General features: G+C 39.7%; 1 protein-coding gene across 8 annotated transcripts in view; it reads left to right on the top strand.

The window, feature by feature from the left end:
* The window catches only part of LOC124997111 (transcription factor 4-like), a 198,916-nt gene that overhangs the window by 84,165 nt on the left and 94,369 nt on the right, over positions 1-20,382 (top strand). For all 8 annotated transcript variants that reach the window (XM_047570693.1, XM_047570694.1, XM_047570697.1 and 5 more), the window contains one exon: positions 8,048-8,106. In XM_047570693.1, the coding sequence (XP_047426649.1) occupies positions 8,048-8,106 (59 nt within the window). The remainder of the gene's footprint in view (positions 1-8,047; positions 8,107-20,382) is intronic.

Below are 20,382 nucleotides of genomic sequence, written 5' to 3'. Positions count from 1 at the left end.
TTAGGTTTGTTGTCCTGGGAAAAAAATGTCACTGTGGGGTTCCCCTTAGACAATGTAGTGGGTGACGGAACTACAGCCGACCCACAAAATCTTCTTTGATGTGGTTCTTTTCAGATTTGACACACGTCAGTGTTTGCTTTTTTGCATTTATGTAACAGCTAATAGTGGAGGTAAAAGAGGAGAATTTAGAAACAAAGCTATAAAATGAACCTGTTAATCTGTAAGGTTAATCTTTACCCCAAAAAAGGACCGGGGCTATGAGAGCAGTTTTGTTACTGATCATCAATACTACTCCAGTACTCCAACACTAACTGAGATTTTGATGTTACATGCTGTTTTCCTTAAAAAACTGTCAAGGTGTACACTAATGTTAATAGGGATGCTAATACTAAGCAAAGATAGTAGACTGACGTGCTTTAAGAACATCAGAGAGTACAACTCAGGGCATGGCATCTTCTGTTGTGTATCACATTAATATCTCGATATCTCTATCTTTGGTCTCTGATCAAACTACACCTCACTGCGTATATTAGCCTTGTTTATCACATACTTCTAGTCACTTTACCTACTGCCATCATCGGAATTATTTATCTGCTGCACCAATGATCTTTGCAGTTCAAAAAGCATTTTAACAATCTTTTATAACGATCATTTTATTGGGTGTATCCATATCTTCATCTGGGCTTGTAAGCATCCTCCTGCACTTGTCGTCCACAATGTCATCTATCTATAACCTTAGTAAAATAGAAGCTAAAAGGCAACTCACAACATTGCACTCCTTCAGGGAGTGGCCTCCTGAGAGTCTAAATGCCCTACCTCAACCTCTTCCACGCAAAATAACTGCAGATCAAAGCAGAGCTAAGAGCCGTACTGGTTCACCCTGTTTCCACTGTACATACTGTATAATGAAGACTTAATCACCATACAGCCCCTTGACATGTGCCACATGAACTTCCCTTTCGGTTCTCTGACTGCCTTTCCAATGCAGTGGCTTTGATCCAAGACAGAGGAGATGGTGCCTGACTGTCATAGGTCTGTAGGTCACTACCACATTCAGTTTCCACTGAGGCGGTTGAAATGGAGGTGGTCAGGAAGTATAAGCAGCTGCGTTCAGATGACCATCGGGCTGGTAAAAGGACATACAAGAAGAAGGGGAACCAGAATGTGTCCCTTGACAAAAGGCCAAGGCGCCATTAACATCTACAGCAAACACCTCAGTGAAGTTTCACCAATTCATGGCTACCAGCACTCTTTTCTATGAGGTAGTGTGCAGAGGCCTCAGCAATAAGCTGAGCTCTGCAGACTGTTCAGGCAAGCTGGCTCTTTGGTTGGCATGGAGCTGGAGTCTGTGTTGCATAGAGCAGAGAGAAGAACCATGACCAAACTGCTGTCTATTATGGACAATGATATGCAGCCACTGCACACCTCCATAATGAAGTAGAGGAGTATTTTCTGTAGGAGGCTGCTGTCACATCAATGGACATACTTAGGATATCCTTTGTCCCTGGAGCCATTAGGTTCTTCAGCTTTGAGTCAGGGGGAAGTTGAGCACTTGCCTGACACTGCTCTCTGTTTCAGCTTTATTTCACTGGCTGTGTTAACCTTGTTTATTCTGGACTTTTAGTCACTTTATTTGCTGCCATGGCACAATCATTTTGGAATGTGGGATTATTTATCGTGTGCATCAACAGTCTCCTTGCAATTAAAAAATAGTTCAAAATGCATTTGTTGTTTACATGTACTGCAGTTACCTCTTACACAGTCATTTTATTGGGTGTATTGTATTCATTTTGGCTTGTACGTTTGTTATAGGTTTTTGATGAATGCCCAGAATTTTCACATTTCCCACTCCCAACATTATTGTTAATGGCTGAAATGGTTTCATTCAAGAGGGCATTCCGTGATGTTCAAGTTCTCACCAAGAAATCCTCGACGTATCAACAGATCAAATGAACAGTTTGGAAAAAGTGAGTTAGCCAAGTAACTTTCAGAGGCTCCTCAAAGTGCTTTCACAGTTTAAAATATTTTTTCCTAAGTTAGCTTCAGTGCAATCAGAGGGAATCCAGTGAGATCCATTGTAGTGTGTTCATTCTGAAGAGCAAAGAGGTTTAAACAAACTAGAGGCTTCAAGAAAGGAGGTTCTGCTGGCAGTTGATTCAAAGAAGTCTGATAGCATCTGTGAGCGTTGTGTGTGAAACAGACTGAAGAACAAAAATAAAAATTAAATTAATAAAAAAATTAAATTAAAAAAAAATACTGCAGATGCATTGTAACTGTATTTTCTGGATGATCAATTGACAAAATACAGTACAGGAATTAATGCCAGATTTAATTTAATCTGGATTATTAATATATTTACAAGAAATGTAAAATAAATACCACTACTAATAATATGTAAAACTATACTAATGTTTTCTTTTATGTTAAGTATATTTTTAATTTATTCTATTTTTTTTTTAATTTGGGAAATAAAATTTTGATATAAAACTTAATTATGGTGTCATAATTGAGAACAAATGTAATACCAATTATTTGATAAAGGCCTCTTAATACAAATTGATCTACTTAAAAAAAAAAAAAAAAACATATTAATCTAATTAAGACTTCATTGCTGTTGACTTTTTTTTATTAACTCATCTTTTTTGGTGTTAATAAATTCTTTGATCCAAAGTGCTTTTTCTGAATTGAGACAGTGAAATGAAATGCTCCCCTGTTTAGGAGCTTGTGGCTGACCCTTCCCATCCTGCTGCTCTCCATCTCTCTCTCTTAATGCTTCTCTTTCTTTAACAGACAAATTAAAATACCAGGGATTTTTGTTTGTGTGTGTAATACATGAGCTCAGCCAGCACAGAGGGTGGAGGTGAAAAGGTCAGCATGTTGAGACAAAAGTAAAGAACCGTGCTTGTGTAGTTGTTAGAGACTAGTTCCAGACTCTATTTTTGTCATATTTGCACGAGATCCTGCAGAGAGGTCAGTGCTAGTTTAACTGATACTGCATATTTCAGTACACACAAATATACAACTATATAATAACTATATAACCTAATGTTTAGAGAGGGTCAAACAGAGATTTACTTTGTAAATGAAGATCATATGAGAGCTTGATATATATTGTATATATCGGTGAGGTACAATAAATAGATTTTACTGTGTTTTATTCCTGCAGACCTGCTTTACAATCAAATGTTTGCATGCTACCAAAAATGTAATGCATTGCATTACATTTTTGGTAGCATGCAAACATTTTTTTCCATTGCTGTAGCAAAAAGCGTAATATAATTATTGATCAGCTGTTATTGTGGGGAAAAAATGTAAATGCAATTACATATATAAATACATTTATATTTTTTTTTGCAGGTGCAGATTTATCAATACAAAAAGGCCCCACAAAAAAACAATGGATAATGATAATTCAAAAGATTTCACAATAATACTGTCAATCATTTTTCTCTTTGGCACGCATGATATTCAGCTACATATAGCTTTTCATAGCTTTTAGTGAGTGTGAGCATTTTTAAATCGCATATGCACATATATATGTATATATACATATATTGATTACCAATTCTTTAGCATCATTTGTGTCTGTGCACGTGTGTTCATAGATATGTTATTATGCCATGTGTCACAGGCTGTACGTACAAGTTGTAGGTCTATATATATAAATATTACGTATAGTGCAGATGAACTGGGTATTTTTCTTTCCGCCGGCTGTGCCAGTAAAGACGAAACTCATGCCAACAGTGGCCCTCCTCCATTTTAAGGTCTCACAGCCAGACAAAGGTGATTTGAAGTGTGGACTGAGGGCCCGATCGCGCCACATGTTTCTTCTTCTTCTCCGTCCTTTTTTTTTTTTTTTGCCAGTCAGGCATCCTTTGATTTGTGATTATTTGTTACCTCTTTTTATTTGCCTTGCCGCGTATTTGTGTTTATATTGGATGGAATTTCGGGACCCTAATTTTAGGAGGCAGCTGCGGCCTATTGTGTAGCCACATTTTCAACTGACAGCTAAATAATTTAAAGCGAAAGTCGAGCGCAGTGAAAAAAAAAAATCGACAGTTTATTTTTAAATTGTGTAGAGAGATATACAAATTTCGGGTGCTGCTATTATTTATTATAAGCTTGCCAATTATGCACCCGTTCATATTTGTATGAACCTGTTTGTGGAATTTTCATGAGAAATGATCCATTTTAATTTTGCAGTGCTTGAAAGATTTTTGGATTCGTTGCAGGATGTGGTATTCTGCAGAGGTTTAGGCAATGTCAAATCTAAAAAAAAAATCTTCGTACGTGCGTGTGTGTTGGTGGGATACTGGAATTTCTAAATGCATGTGTTTCTGTGTACGGATATATTTCTGTACCATGCAAAAGTACATTTGCACGTGTGTACATATACGAGGCTAAATTTATGTACTGTGTATTGTACACATTTACAAATGTGTGTGTGTGTGTGTTTGCGTGCATCTGTGCCAGTGATTTCTAGTACTTTGTGTGTGTGTGTGTGTGTGTGTGTGTGTGTGTGGGAGCCTTTGTATACGTGCCAAACCAGTCCAGCTGGCATCAGTCGTAGCTGAAGCCGAAGCCGCTGTATCGGTCACACACAAAAACACACTCACTCTCGCACATGCACAGTAGACCACATTCCTATTCTGTACGCCTGTAATTATCAACCTCTTCTGCATCGACTACCATGTTGGCGTGTATTCAGCGGTGGTCTATACATGCCTGATTCCAACCCTTCACTACGTACACGCTTCATTTTCCTCCACACATGCTCGCTATAAAACCCCTCCATTTCATCTCGTACGGCTGCACCGACAGCCGAATGTAATTACACACTAACTGTGGTTTGATATTTAGACTGGCTGAAGATTTAAGGTTTTATCCAGAAAGAAGGTCTGTGTGGTAAAAATAGGCATCGAAGTGGTCCCGCAGCTCGCAGGAGAGGAAAGCCAGTTTAGAAGTGGGGAGGAAATTAGCTTTGTTGTCTACTCGCAGCAGCGAAGCAGTAGTCTGTGCGTTTTCAAAATTCATTAGACACCTTATTTTGGAGCCAGACACTCGGTTTCCTGTATTAAAATGAAGGTCGGTTACTTGCCAAGGTGGCTTCACCTTCTTGTTGTGCACTGATCGGTCCTCCGTCTGCAATTAGAAGTCCTCTGATGGTTGATTTCAGTCAACACGTGTTTGACCAAAGATGTCCCATTGACTGTAAGTGACGTGTCCTTTTTTCTCGCGTACATAAAACACGTATCATATGTTTCTTAGAGCTTCAGGAAGGAGAGAAACACAGTAGCAAATGGTACAATAGCTATACAGAACAACCTGTGTATACGAGCGTCTGCAGTTCTTTGTAGTACACATTAGAGGAAGTGTTATTTCTTGAAGAAAACAATGGGCACATGGTGTCAAAATGTTTAGTAGTGAAGATGCTGGCAAGTGGTGACTAGGCTTAACCCTAACCCTAACCTAACTCTAACTCTGTGGATTACAGAATCCTTCTCATGCAAAAAACTGACTTATTTTCATCTCCAAATGTAAGCAATGGCCGAGGACAAAAATAAATAAATAAATAAAATAATTTCCATACGTGATTTTGAAATTATATGACATTTGTCACGAATGGTGCAGGTGCTCAATCAAAGAGTTACATCACCCTAGCCCTGAAGTTGCAGGATGCATTCTGAGACTCCAAGAATCCCATTTAGCTGCAAGACATATTGGCAGGTGGTTGCAAGGCGGCTTCAAGGATGTTGTGGGAAACTTTTTTTTTTAGATAATTTTATTTTTGGTACGCCATCACTTTCCACATACATACATTACAGAAAATATACGGCTAAATGGAACCGAAAAAAATGTGTAGGCAGAAGCCATAGCTTATATGATGCTTACCGTGAAATGTTGAAGCAGCTTTCTAGAGTACCCTTAAAAAATGTAAAAGATGTAGACAGGTCTTAAAGTTACAAATTAAGGCGAACAACAATGTGAACATTTTTCCTTGTTGTGGAAGATTTTTTTTTTCTCTTGAAATAGTTTCGCATTTGGCTTTAGCAATTTTATTGGTGAAGATTGTCTGTAGTATGCACTGTTCAAGAATTGGTCCTTGTCTATTGGGAGAGTTACATATTTGGTGCTTTAGCAGGTTTTGTTGCCTAGCAAGTACAGTAATGAGTCTCTAAGGAATGACATTTGTCCAATGGGACAAAGATAGGAAAGACAAGACTACTACCATATATATCAAACCTTCTGAGTTTGCAATATATTATACCTTGTCATTCAACAAATTTACCAGGTGAGGTACATTTTCTATACAGCGTCATCTGATTTGAAGCAGCTTTCTCATTTGTTTCCCTTTTCTGTGTGGCTCCTGAAGACTGTGTGTTCAGTCTCATATTGAGTTTGTTTTGTCTGAGCACGCAAAGAAACTAAATCTACCCCTAGAAGAAAGGGGAGAATGAAAGTGCTGTGTTGTTTTTTTGTAGCATAAAGCCTCATCTTTCTGTATATGGATCTATGCATTGCTTATGCATAGCAGATGTCTGTTTTGTTGTGTTGGGAGATCTGCAGTCAAGAAAACGTACAGAACACACACACTCTGTCTCTGATCAAGAAAACCAGCTTTGGCTGTCTTCTCAGGAAAGTCTTCACTGTGTTTCCTAAGCAACGTGTGAATGAATTATCCTTTATATGAATAGATGAAAGGCCGAAATATATTGTTGAAGTTCAAGGGAAATGCGTTCCTCTTGGCCTAACAGTGACATTGAAATTCATATTGTTACTAACAAATAGCACAACTGTTTTTATTTACTGGGAAGGAAGACAGTTCACCTTAGTTCCCCTTAGTGCAAGTGATGCAGTAGCTTGTGTGGTATACACCTGCGAGACTCTCTCAAAATGTGGTCCTGAAACACCTTGCTACTGGAACAGGAAGTACCACAAAGGTGGTTCTTATTACTTTGGCAGGAGTCTGGCTTCACTGCCATGGTTATGGGTCAGAATGCCAGCATGTTGCAGCAGGTGTTATCCATCCTTCCATAGTGTCTAGTAAAAAAAAAAAGTCAATGAATGAAAGAATTTAATATCTTTACTTCTAATTTTATTTGAAGCACAACTATGGATTATAGTTGACATTCCAAAACAATGCCGCAGCAATGATCTGCTGTGCTGATCGAAACATTTTTGTGGGCAGTAATAGTTATCTGAGCGCCATAGAGTCAAACTAGTTTATGACAACTTTGGTTGGTTATAAGACTGTCCAGCTGTTTCTCTGTATTGGCTGAACAATGTCCCACAATGAAATCCAAAACGAGTACATCTGGCTAGTTCTGTAATCCTGTTAACGTAAAGCCCGGATTTACATCAAAAGTCGATTGAATGTAACTTTTGCTAAGCCCCCTGTTGAAGTGAAGATTGGATATGTTAGGAAACCCGCTTATATTATTTAACCACAGTTTCCATTCAGCAGTCAGTCACATGTACATGTCACATTAAGTAAACAGTGAGTTGAGTGTATATCTTTTCAAAACTTTACAGATCAGCCTCTTCCATACACATAACTGATGTGTATAATTGGGAATAATGAGAAGAATGTGTAAAACAACATTATTTCAACTTTCAACAGTATGTAACAGTGGGTTAATTTTTACTTTTGCAGATTCACGTGATTGATTGAAAGAGAAATCAAAAATGTTCCTAAACCCTTTTATTCAGCTCGATTTCATTGCGTGAGACTTCACTTTCAGTTGTCACTGTGGTTAACTGAAAAATTAAATGTTAAAAAAAAGTGATCAATACATGGGTTGACAAATGAAAACATAACTGTCCATTATTGATTATTGTCTAATATTATTCTGCGTAGCAATGACTGTGTAACCATTTGAATGGTCCATAGAGCCTGCACAGCGTATTGAATCTCTACTAACTTTAGCTTGGGTTGTGCTTCTGTTGGGTTCACAGATGAAGTAGTTAATGAGTTCTTTAATTGTAAAGATTAGTCCTTGTTAAGATGATTCCAGTGTCTAACCGCCTTCTGCTTCTTCCTCTGCAGGTAAAACAGAGAGGAGTTCGTACTCATACGGCAGAGAGTCCAACCCACACTGCCATCAGGTCAGCCTTACTGCAAATTTCTTGTTTTGTCAACGCAGCCTGTTTGTGTCACTCAGCATTACGGCTTTTTCTTTCTCCTTTTCCATTCCTTTCTTGTTGTCTTTTTGTTTTCTAATTTATGATAGCATGTAAGACCCTCTTTAGAGCCAGTGCTTGGGTTTTCTGTTCTGGGCTCTTGTAGACAGATGGTGGTACAGTGTTTTAGGTACAGCGGCAAATAACCGGTAACCAAAAGAAAATAATCACACAGACAGGTGATTATACATTAATAAAACATAATTATGAACACTATATTCCATTTTTGCAGATAGATGCCCCTCGCTCCTTGACACTGACAGTTTACAAGTAATAACTGGCTATTTCTGATCAAAGTTATGGAATCACCATACATATTTCAGTTCATTTCTTTATTCTTATGAAGTAAATTGCCAATTTGAAGGTTAACATTCCTAAAGGAATTAGGATTTTTTCATGATCTTCTAGTATGATATACACTTTCGAGTTCATCCCCAGAAAAGTTAAGCTCCTCCAACTTTATAGGTTCTCTAAATGCATACATATGTTGTATTTATCTGCCATCATTTAAAGTTCTCTTAGGACACTCTCATCTTGCTATTTTGCCTGTTATAATCAACAGCTGTTACATGTTTTTATGCTTTATGTAGCAATGCCTTATTTTTTCACATATTCCCAATATCAGAAAGCAAATGATTATTCATCTTCGCTATGGGGATTATTGTTTTCAAAGAAAAATGCAACGGCAACCGTAGTGGCAGGTGTTGGGAGGACTTTGGTGGTAGCTTTGGTTTAGAATCTGCTCTATCATCTTATGGACCATATGCATCCATGGGAAGATGCACGTTGATAATTAAGAAGATATACAGATGTTGGGGTTTGATTTTTCTTGTGGAGACAGAGAGAGAAAGAGAGGCTCGATGTGCTCGCTGTATTTTGATGAAAAAGAAAAAAAAAGAAAATTACATACGTTCCATTCCAGGGCAAGGCTGTTGGATGTGTTGAGTCTGATGTTACGGATTTATTTTTCTTTTCATCTGAAACATCTATCAATTAAAGCTTATCAAAGAAGTGCATTTAGTTAATAAAAGACCAAAGCTGTGCTAAAATGTGTTACAGATTATTCTGAATACATGAGACATGCTGCATTTTCTTTAGAAGGCTTTTACGTTTCAGATACAATGAAAGCTGATGGGTCACTGTGGGAAATTAAATCATATTATTTAGCTTCTTGGTTTTGAAGTTGCTGTGGAACTCTTTGGATATGATAGTGTTGGTGTTATCATTTAGAAAGTAACATTTCTAATTCTTCTAAGCTTTGGAGATACAGAAGACATTGGCTTCATTCACCTTCATCCTTGCCTGTAGAGACTACAGTAATGAATGGAGGGCCATACAAGCCATAAATCCTCCAGGGTTGATTCTGATGACCCCCTACATTTTAGCTCTCCCTGCAACTTGAATGTGGAATATAGAATGTAAAGCACATCTCTCATGCAAACCTTTATACAAACATTCTCAGAGGAGGAATCCTGATGCCATAAGTTTTGAGTTCTCATAGTAGGGAACTTGAACTTCAGTTGAGTATCCCAATAAGTATTTGGGCCACCATATCTATATTTAATTTATAATGAAATTCATGTCCTACAAGCTGAAAAAAGAGATTCCCACTAGCCTAAGCTGCGCGTTCTGTGCTATTTAGAAAACGTTAGCATGCTAACATGCAACATGTAAGATGGCAAGTGTGGTCACGATCACTTCAACTTAGTATCACCATGTTGGCGACACAGATATTGCCCATGTAGTGTTAAAGATTGAATTTAGACTAATTGGTTTACTGTTTGTTTGCCTTGGGAAGGCAACTGAGTCTGAACTGTGTGCCTTCTTTCACCTAATTTAACAATTGCACAACTTCTTTTTGATATTGGTGAACAGAAATACAGTAAACTGGAATTACTTAACATCAATCGGTCTGCAACCATGTAACTTTAAGGCTTGGTTTAAAAGCATGGGAGATGGGTCATCATTCTTCAGAATTAGCTCTTTACAAGTGCTCTCCAAATCACTTCAAAGTCTAAACCGTTGAACGGCCACACTGACAGGTGGAGTGAAACAAAGACTGTTCGGTATTCAAATGATGTTGTTTTGCTTGGAATATTACAGAGGGTGGTTGATACGGCACATCTGCTGTCCGACATTGGAAATTCTGTGAGTGATTTAATGCATAATGCACAAGTAATGTATTACATTTATATATATTCTTGGATTCTACGTTCAGACATAGATGGAATGCCACATTTTCCACACCTTGTGTTTGGGAGATATACAGAGAATCTGTCTAATAACAGGAGAGGTGGTTGCCTCTCCTGGGCTAGTCAAACCAAACTTAAGTCATTGACGTCAGTCTAAACCCGGTTGGCCGGGGAAACTGGCCGACTGTTCAGGTTTGAATGTGAATGATACTGAAAGTAAAGTGAACGTTAGTAAAGGAAAAGCAAAAAAGAAAGCAAAAAAAAAAAAGAAAAAACCTCAGTGTGACATTTGAAGGTCTCATGCTAGTTTTCAGACTTCTCAAAGGCCTTCATGCCTTTTGATGCTTGCTGTTCTGTCGTGAGGACAACATTTGGCCATGACGACCTCGTGAACAAAGACACACACACACACATACACACACATACATAAAACAAGATTCAAATCATACCTCCTTTGTGCCAAATGCGTCGTTGAAGTGGGATAGTTTTCATGCAGATGTCTTTCTGCAGGTGAAATTGAATTTGGTTGAATGTGGCTGGTATGTTTGAATTGTCCTCTTCATTTCTCTTCATTTCTTCAGATAGGTCATTCACTCATTCACCTGTTTGCTTTCAATGATTCGTTATCAGCTGGTCACCTGTTAATTTTCAGGTTTGCTGTGAAATTTGTATTGGTTATGTTTTTTTTTTTGTTTTTGTTTTTTTTTACAGATTTTTTTATTACAACCCTTCATTCATTCATATTTTCATCATTTGTTAGTGCATTTATTCATACATAATTTACAAATTGTTTCCATAATCATGTGTTAACGTATTCAAATTATTCTCCATCTGTTAGTTTGGCAGATATTTAACTTGATAATGTGTACATTCAGCCAATTCTGAACCACTTTTGTTAAAAATGTTGACTACCCATCTTTTCATTCATTCATTCCATCAGTCAGTCAGTGAGTTATCCAATGAGATCACTCGTTCATTTATATGTATTTATTTGTAAATGAATGTTAATTAAACAACCTCACAAACATTCATGTATAGTTTAGACAGTTCAGTCTAGATGGCTCATTTAATTTGGGCATTTAATCCATTTTTTCAATCATTCACTCATATATTGTGAGTATAGGGTTCTACATTAATTCATTGTTAAGTCATTCATCCACTGGTCCATACGTTTACTCGCTGATTGCCTCACTCACCGATCTATTCGTTTTGCATGTACACAGTTGTGTTTCCATAGTTCACACTCATGCCTCTGTTAATCCATCGGCTCCCTCATTAGTTCACTCATTTGTTCGCTTTTACATCTGGCCATTCATTTATTCATCACTGTGAGGTTTAAAAACAATCAGCCTGCCTTCTATTCATCCCTCAAACTGATTCACTGACTCATTCATGCAGTAGTTGCTTTCATTTTTTTGTAGTTGTCCACATGTTGCTCTGATCATTTTTGATAAAACCATCCATTTATATGTCTGATTACTCATTCATCCATTTACTATTCATTTGTTCACCCAACAGTCAGTTTGTCAACTTGATCACTCTTTGATTCATCCATCCATCCGTCCTTTCCATTTTTCACAGACTCGGCAAACTTTTATTTATAACCACCTCTTATATCCAGCTGTGGCCTTTGTACGAGGCTACAGCAAACCATAGAGGACAAAAATACGAAATAAATCAAACATTACTGCCTCGCTGGCCATTTTCCTACTGGGTTGCTGTCAAATTATCCTGCTACACAGTCTGAATGGCTCCTGATGGAAATTGTTTGGAAATGGCAGATAAATTTACATGCTGGGCTGAAGTCCAAAATCCTCTGGCTTCATCCTCAGCTGTTAGTGAAAGAGAGAGAAAGAGTGAGAGAGAACACTTAGAGGGGAGGATGAGCTCACACCGTATAACAGCAGGAAGGTTTCCAGTGACCCCAGTTTGTTTCACCAATCTCTGACCAAACCAAATAGATTTTGACCATCAGAGATTTGAGGTTATTTAGTTTCTGGTATTGGCTCCAGTTTTTATGGAAGTTATAAATGTAAACTTTCTAAATTTGTTTGTTCTTTCACTAACAAGCCCATTGCAGCAAATTTCCTCCAGCTGAGTTCAAAAGCACTTGATGATAAGACTGGACTCCCATTTCATTTTAACTTCATTATTTGGTTTGACAATACGCTCATGGAAGCCAATTTCTGTTCGGGAGAATGGATTATCTTGCCATAATCCATTCTCCTGTATATCTGTATTTGAATTTCAAAACTAAAAAAAAAACTAAATTGTGAGCTTGAGTCAAGGCGAGAGAGGATTTTAGGATTTTAGCAGTAAACCACATCAGGAAAAGGAAATATTACCCTTTTAAGCAGAGGCCGGCATACAAAAGTGATTGGACCAGTGTGAGCCATAAAAAACTTATCCTTTATGGACCATAAATGTTTGAACAAATTTTCTACTCTTAATAGTCAAGAAATGTCAGTCTGGACCAATTAACAGAATGTAGCGCATTTAATAACAAAGCTAGCTTTCCTAATTAGATGTGCCTTATTTGTCTTTTTTTTTTTGGTGCAAAAAAAGTCTTATTTGAAAAATATAAAGGTGATATGCCCAGATCTGCCCTGGGTTCATTTTTTTGGAATTGATTTCAAGGTCTCTTGATTTGGCAATTTGTTTCACTGATGTAATATAAGTAGTATTAAGTAATATTAATTTTAAATGAACTCTATGGCACTCAGATGATGTACAGTATATGACCAATTTGCTTCTCTTACTCTTTTATCCATCACCACATAAAGCCAGCCCAGATGATTTGATTGGCCAGTCCGTTGCCAGAGCACAATTGGTTCCAAATGGAGGGACTATGGATGTAATTCACTGACGATAGCTTGCAGTGTGAATGACCTGCATTTCAAGTTTTAGTGTAAAGCCGTCAGTTTTCATTTACAATGTTACGGTGTCTCACAAGTCCTTATGTCAAAAACAGACAGGTGGACAGCCCATTTGGAGAATGGCAGTCCAATGCTCTTCTTCAGCTCCAATCTGTTTTAATTTCAGCTTTTTCTCTTCAGTCCCTTCTGGTGTCAAGAGTGAACTGGGAAACTGACAGGGTCATAGCAACACTAGCTGTGAATGGATTCCGGGGGGTTGGGAAACATGGCCTCCTGCCAAGGTACAAGCCCAGCCCCTCAACAGTGAGCTCTGCTTCGAATAGAATTTCCGAACACCCCCCAAATCCCAGCGTCTGTTGGTAGAAGGTGGCATGAAGCCACTCTGAAGACCTGGGTGGAAGGAGTGTTTTATTTTTAAGGTGAAATCAGGGTGTTGATGACTGATAATTCACATAATTCACAGCATCTTTGTATGTGGCAGCTGTTATGTTTCTTGCCATATGTATTTATGTTCAAGAAAACCTCCTGATCCAAAGACATTTGTAATAATGGTTGACAAAACAAATATTTGCCAAAACTCAAATATTTTGGTCAGGAGGCAGAGGTTGGGTGTGATTGTCATATCTCATATCTTAGAGATTTACAGAGAGTAGTGGCCTCCTCGATACTGTGGTTGACCTTTGGAGTATTGCTGATGGCCTCATAGACTTAAGGGGTTTATCGTTGAAGATAAAGAGAATCTTGAAGAGAATCTTTTATTTCTCATCCCTTCTCTCATGTTTTACATGTTTCTTATCTTGCTTTTTTTTGTCAATGACCATCTCCCTCTTTCAGGTTTTCCTTCCTCCTTCACCCTGTCATTAATTCAAGTCAAAGCCACTCTTTCGAATGCTTAGACACACACACACACACACACACACACACACACACACACACACACACACACACACACACACACTCAGTCACACCAAAGCATGCCTGTCATTCAGCTATCACCTCCCAGATCAGTAGGTTAGTCGTGGGCCAGCAGCTAGAGCTGAGGCAGCAGCACCTTGAATGTGAGGTTTTGGTGGAATGCAGAAAAAAAAAATCAAGCTTTTAACCCTTCACACACACACACAAGTGCACAGACCTCACATCAGTCAGAGAAATGTGCTGAAGGCTCAGTTTTGCAGCTCTGCAAGGTTTCAAAAAGCACTTAGAAGCTGCATTTACCTATTAAACCAGGTGCACACACATGCACTTATATTAAAGCACATATATATAAACATGCAGAGCCTTCCTTAGCCCTCCTTCCTCACACACATACACGGTCATGCGTGCCTGTATGCGAGATTAATAATACTAAAAATCCAGAATTCCTGAATTAGTTTCCCGTCGCCTACACAAACAACAGTCATCTTGTTGTCGTCTTCTTAATTCAGTCCTCCACAGTCCTCAGTACTTTGAACCTTTAAACACTCTGAGTGCTCTTCAAAGCTGACCTCTGACCTCCACACTAATCTGATGGGTCAAGAGGCTGCAGAGTGAGAGTCTCATTATATTATCATTATCAGCCACAACATTAAAACCACTGACAGGATGAGTAAATAACATTAGCCATATTGTGATGGTTCAATGTTCTGATTTTCTGAATTGATTTTATTCAATATCACTTCATTCTGAGATATTTCGGTTTGATTTATCATTTCCATTGCTTCCAGAGATTTGTGGTATTTATACTAATATTTTACCTCTGGATGGCACACTGTGCATATTGTTTAAATATATAAATAAAGGGTTGTAGCTTCTGTCATAGTTTGTGTCTCCCACATGGACTAAACTAATCTCATGTGATCTCAGGAGAAGTTGCTGATGAGAGGATTTTTTTAATTTTTTTTTTTTATGATCCAAGGATTTAATAAATTCCTTGACTTGAATCAGAAAATAGATTTTTCTTTTTCACCCAGCTCTTCTGTCTTTGAGGTGTGGAAACACATTTGATGCTCTGCTTTCCAGTGTTTGCCTTTAAGTTTTCAGGCATATGATTGTTGACATGGTGGTGTTTGATCATCTGGCCGAGGTGATTTGAGATTGTGTGAAGAATGTTCTCCATGCACTGGTTTTCTATTAATGCGTAAACTATTGGGATCAAAATCTTTTGTTGTTCAGGCTCCAGCAGCCTGAGTCAGACAAATGAAATGTCTGAATCTTTGAAATTTACTGTTCCTTCTTTTTCTTTCCACAGGCGTCTTAGGAACTAATGCAACAGCATCCTCTCTTAGTTTTTCAGTGAGACTTGCTCCCATGAGAGCTCTCTTAATGTGAATCACTCGTTTCAATGTGATCACGCGGCAGCATTTCATCACTTCCCTGATCTGTGTCTCTTAAATTGCCGTGTAAGGCCACTGGTTCTGCTCTGCCTGCTTGTGGGCGAGTTTCATTCACAAAAAATGTGACCAAAGGGAACAAAGACGACTTGTACGCTGTAAAGCTTTGAGTCTTGTTTTTGGAGATTAAGTGACACATTTAGCATCGTCCATGGTTATTTTGGACGATCTGATGCAACTAGGAAATAATAAAGCTGCCAAAGTTGCGTTCTCATAGCAGAGCTGTACTGTGACAAATAAAGACAGAGCGGTTTAACATGACTAATGCGAGAGCCTTTAAGGTGTTGCTTCACACCAAAAGTGCAGAATAAATCATGGGCCATTTCAAGATTCCTTTCTGTAACATTTCGGCATTTTATCTCTCGATGTATCACATTTGCTGTCTGTTTTCAAGATCCAATACTCCTGCAGATCTGTGGAATGCGTGCGTGTGTGTGCGTTCGTTCCCCCTGGAAGGCCGACAGTTCCTGTGCGTGGGCCCTACAGTGGAATGTGGTTGCCGAGGGTGTATGTGTGCGTTCATCATCACTTCATTCAGTCTGTCCTCCGAGCCCGCTGCCATTGGCTGGCTCTCTGACCAATGGCGTGGCAGCAGGAAGTACAAGCCCCCAACAGCTGGTCCACGAAGAAAAAAAAACAAGGGCGAGTCAAAGACTGTTACATGCAGGGAAATATTAATAAACATGTGCGGGCCGTAGTTGGTCCTGATTGGCCTAATCTTTTAGTGTCACGGCATTCTAAAAGAAATACACTGCTTCTCCTGTTTAATAGACGGTTTATAATGTACACCAGGAATTCAGTACTATACTCATACTATGAGATCTGGAGATCGGATCTGATTGGATGAACAGTCAGAGACAGACAGAAAGCCTTGTTGCATCATCTTCTTTGTTACCATAGCAACATCTATCTATCTATCTATCTATCTATCTATCTATCTATCTATCTATCTATGCTATGCTATGCTATGCTATATTCCACTTACAGCTGCTCTCCAGGTCTGGACTCGCACGCGCACACACACACACACACACACACAGCACAGAGAGGGATCCAGCTGCTCCCCCCTCTCTGGAGACTCTCAGCTGTCATTTAGTCTCATCTGCCGGCCACACAGAACGACACATTACTGAATTTTTTCTATCGATTGCAAACACACACACACACGCTGTGCTGGGGCTGCCACGCACTCTGCGCGTGCCCTGACACATCAGCTACGACTGCTGAAAGTTTCCCACGTATGCGTGTGTGATCCATTACATGGGCGTAGTGAGTGTCAGGACCACCCAGAGTGGGTATGACGGGATGTAGCGGCTGTTTTCCCGCTGTTGTAGTTGAAGACAATCATCCACTGCTTTTGATCAAGCTGAACGGAGATGTTTGATTTTATTTCCGCGCCAGCAATACAGTTTAACCTGTTCATAAAAGGGTTGACTGCAGGCAAACCATTCTTTCAGTCTCATGCGATGTTCGGTTTGCAACCCTGTGATGTCCTCTACAGTGCTAAGCTAACACGAATGGGCTCTACTGACGTCATCCAGCACGTGTCTCCCGACTTAACGGAACTCGACCTCATGCAACGATTCTAATAGCTGCACCCTACACTGTTTTGAGTCAGCCCAGTGCCACAGCAATGAAACGTTGGGAGCTCCATCTAAAACCATCTAAACCTGTTTTCTGTTGATGTCTGTTTGACATCCTGATCTTCCCTCTAGTGCCACTAAGAGGTGGAACACTAAAAACCTTTGCTTGTTTACATGCATCTGTGCAAAGGAAGAAAGGCAAAAAAAAACAAACAAACAAAACACATTAATGCCATCAACAGAAATTTTCGCTCCCATGCTCACCCTACCCCTTGATTAAGCCCAGGTGACACCCCTCCACCCAAGTGCCAATACGATGTGCACGGCAACTACATGACTATTCAGAACTTACAGTACATGACTCCTACACCAGTAATTGACGACTAAACTCCTGTACAGTAAAGATATTCACATTCCCATGTTCTTAATAGTTTGCCTTTGTTCGGTGCAAATAAGCCAGTGTGTGCAGATTATTATTATTATTATTATTATTATTATTTTTTATAGCATGTTTTGTTGCCCTTCTGTCCAGGTGCAGTTTCAACTAATACCTCTGATTGTAATTGGATATTCCACCAACCAACCAGAGTGTTTTCCATGTAGACGATGTGTATGCTTACGTTGCTGTTACTGCTCCGCCCATCTCTTCATAAAGCCTGACCAAATGATTTGATTGGCCCAGCAGATCAGAGCATAGTCAGTACTGAACGGAACGACTCCAAATCAGCTTTCACCCAAAAGGTTTCCGACTGGTTCCAGGTTGCCCTTAGTGACTTATTCAGTCACTGCCACTGTGTATTTTAAAACAAGGCATTGGGGAGGGAAAACTGCCACAGGGAGGCAACCCGGCGTGCTTGTTATTTTGGCGATCAAAGATTGCCGGATCAAATTGTCTAATTTATTCATGCGGCAGTCGACTTGTTTATCGAACAAGTTTTCGTCAGGCATCGCGCAGTCAAAGCAGGAGACTACTCTCCATCTATGTCAGTAATGTTAACCCTCTCCCCTCTCTGATGTGTCTAACATCAAACAATATGCTGTCACACACATATACACACACCTACACACACACACATACACCTACACACACAAATTGCATTTGAGGCGCAACAGCTGGTAACAGACACAGAACAGAACTGAGCTGTCACGGCTACACTACAGAGCTGACACACGCACACACACACGCGCGCACACACACACACACACAAAAACACTGCCAGAAATTTTGTACACACACACTGACATACATACACTAACAAATGACGTGCTAATTCTCTCTCACACACACACACAGAGGCAAATCTAGTCTTGATCCACGCGAGATGCGGAGAAGCTTGCTGATATTTTTCCCGCGTGTTCCCTTCATCAGCGTTCACTTCTGCAGGACTTGGACTTGGATTCTTATCTGTGACAGATGAAGGGAGGACTTCCTGGATCCCACAGGCCTTGAACTTCCTTTAAATGAGAAAGAAATGCAACCCAGGCCTTGGATATTTCAAAGGAATGTATGCGTGGATTTAAAAGTTAAAAGAAAGCACAACACCAAAACGGCTTAAAGAGTCCTTATCTTCCTGGAGCTCCAACCACACCAGTGCCGTTATTTTTATTTATTTATTTATTTTTATTTATTCCTCCATCGCGTCAACTGACGACCCCATTTCAAGGTGTAATATCCATCAATAGATTATATCATATTAGGTTGCAGCCAGTTTATGGCGATTTCCATTTGAAGATTACAGAGGGTTGGGTATTATGAGGGCAAACAGAAACCAGTTCCCGATTGGATTCATGCTGCATGGGCCTTTACTGGATGTCATCCCCCTACTTTCTAACTGACTCTTTCTGTTGAAAGAAGGCTGATAATAAAACTGATTACTGGTGCTTAATACCTCAGTAATTAAGAGTAAGAGTAAAAGCAATTTTAAGAGATACAGTGCTATACTAACCTGCGCAGTACGTCTTTTATCCACACACCACCACGCCATCTTTCAAGTCTTTAGCATTGTTATCTCGTATCGTACTCCAAGCCTTTTAAAGGAGTCGGCGTCATTGTGCATGATTCAGGAAGTGCAGGTGAACCTGCTCCAGGTCTGACTTGAAAGAACAGAGTTCTGGTTCTGGTCGTCCTCCCGCTACATCCTAACAGTTGGCTAAGCAGAAAAGAGGACATACAGTACGTTCTGTGAGCCTTTCGTTTCTACGCTCACGTCTGTGTTTGCTCCCGGTCCTAATGACTAAAATGTCTCCACAACTGCAAAGTGAAGGCAGCTGGGACCGAGGCATGATGGGAGTGATCAGTTCAAGATGGCACCGCAGGGAAGCCTATTTCTCATTTTCTTTTCATCTCTCTTTTCATCTCTAAATATAAATCTGTCTCTCCATCTATCATTTATTCACTTCCTGTCTCCTCCCCTTACTCCCTCCATGGTTCCCACCTTCCATTCTTCCTCCCTCGTTTTTTATCTTTATCTCCCTCGCTGCCCTAGCCTCTCCCCTGTGCACGCCGTCTGCGTTCCACCTTTCCTCTCCTTTTCTTTACCGCCCAGCGTCTTTGCTTCAAACTCTTCAATATTTCCATTGTTTCTTCATTGTTTCTCCTTCTTTCCATTATCTTCAGGTTCTCACTTTTTTCACCTCATTTTATTATTTTTTAACTTTCCTTCATTTGTCTCACTTAGCATTTTTGAGTTTTAATCCTTCTTTCTTTTTTCTTCATTTCTGTCTTCCTTTCTTCGCCCCCTCCTTTCTTTTCAGTCTTCTTTGGCACCCCACTTACTTGCCTCCCCAACTTCACTTGCATCCTTCCTGCCTGCCTCTTCTTCCCCACTCTGTCCTCGCCACTGTCTCTTACCTCCCCTCTCCCCCCTCCCGCCCCCGCCCCCTCCTTCTAATTGCGTTCAGGAAGCTGCCAGATATTGTGAGGTGTAATGTGCTGTCTGATTCCTCTCTAAGTGTTCTTAAATGATCGCTATTTATTTGTCAAGCCAAGCGTTGAACGCTAATTAAGGAGAAATGCTTTGAACTGCTTCGTCTTCTGTCTGTGTGTGTGTGTGTGTGTGTGTTTGAGCGGAGGGTGCGCTATCCGATGTGTGCTGGTGTGTGGAGCGGTAGGAAGATGGAGGAACTTGTCACTGGCGAGTGGATCCTTTGCCGCTGCCAGTGCCGGTGCAGATGTGTGTGT

Source organism: Mugil cephalus, chromosome 19 (assembly GCF_022458985.1).
Source record: "Mugil cephalus isolate CIBA_MC_2020 chromosome 19, CIBA_Mcephalus_1.1, whole genome shotgun sequence".
Lineage (NCBI taxonomy): Eukaryota > Metazoa > Chordata > Actinopteri > Mugiliformes > Mugilidae > Mugil > Mugil cephalus.
The sequence above is the reverse complement of the archived record's forward strand: the minus strand, read 5'-3'. Positions and strand labels throughout refer to the sequence as shown.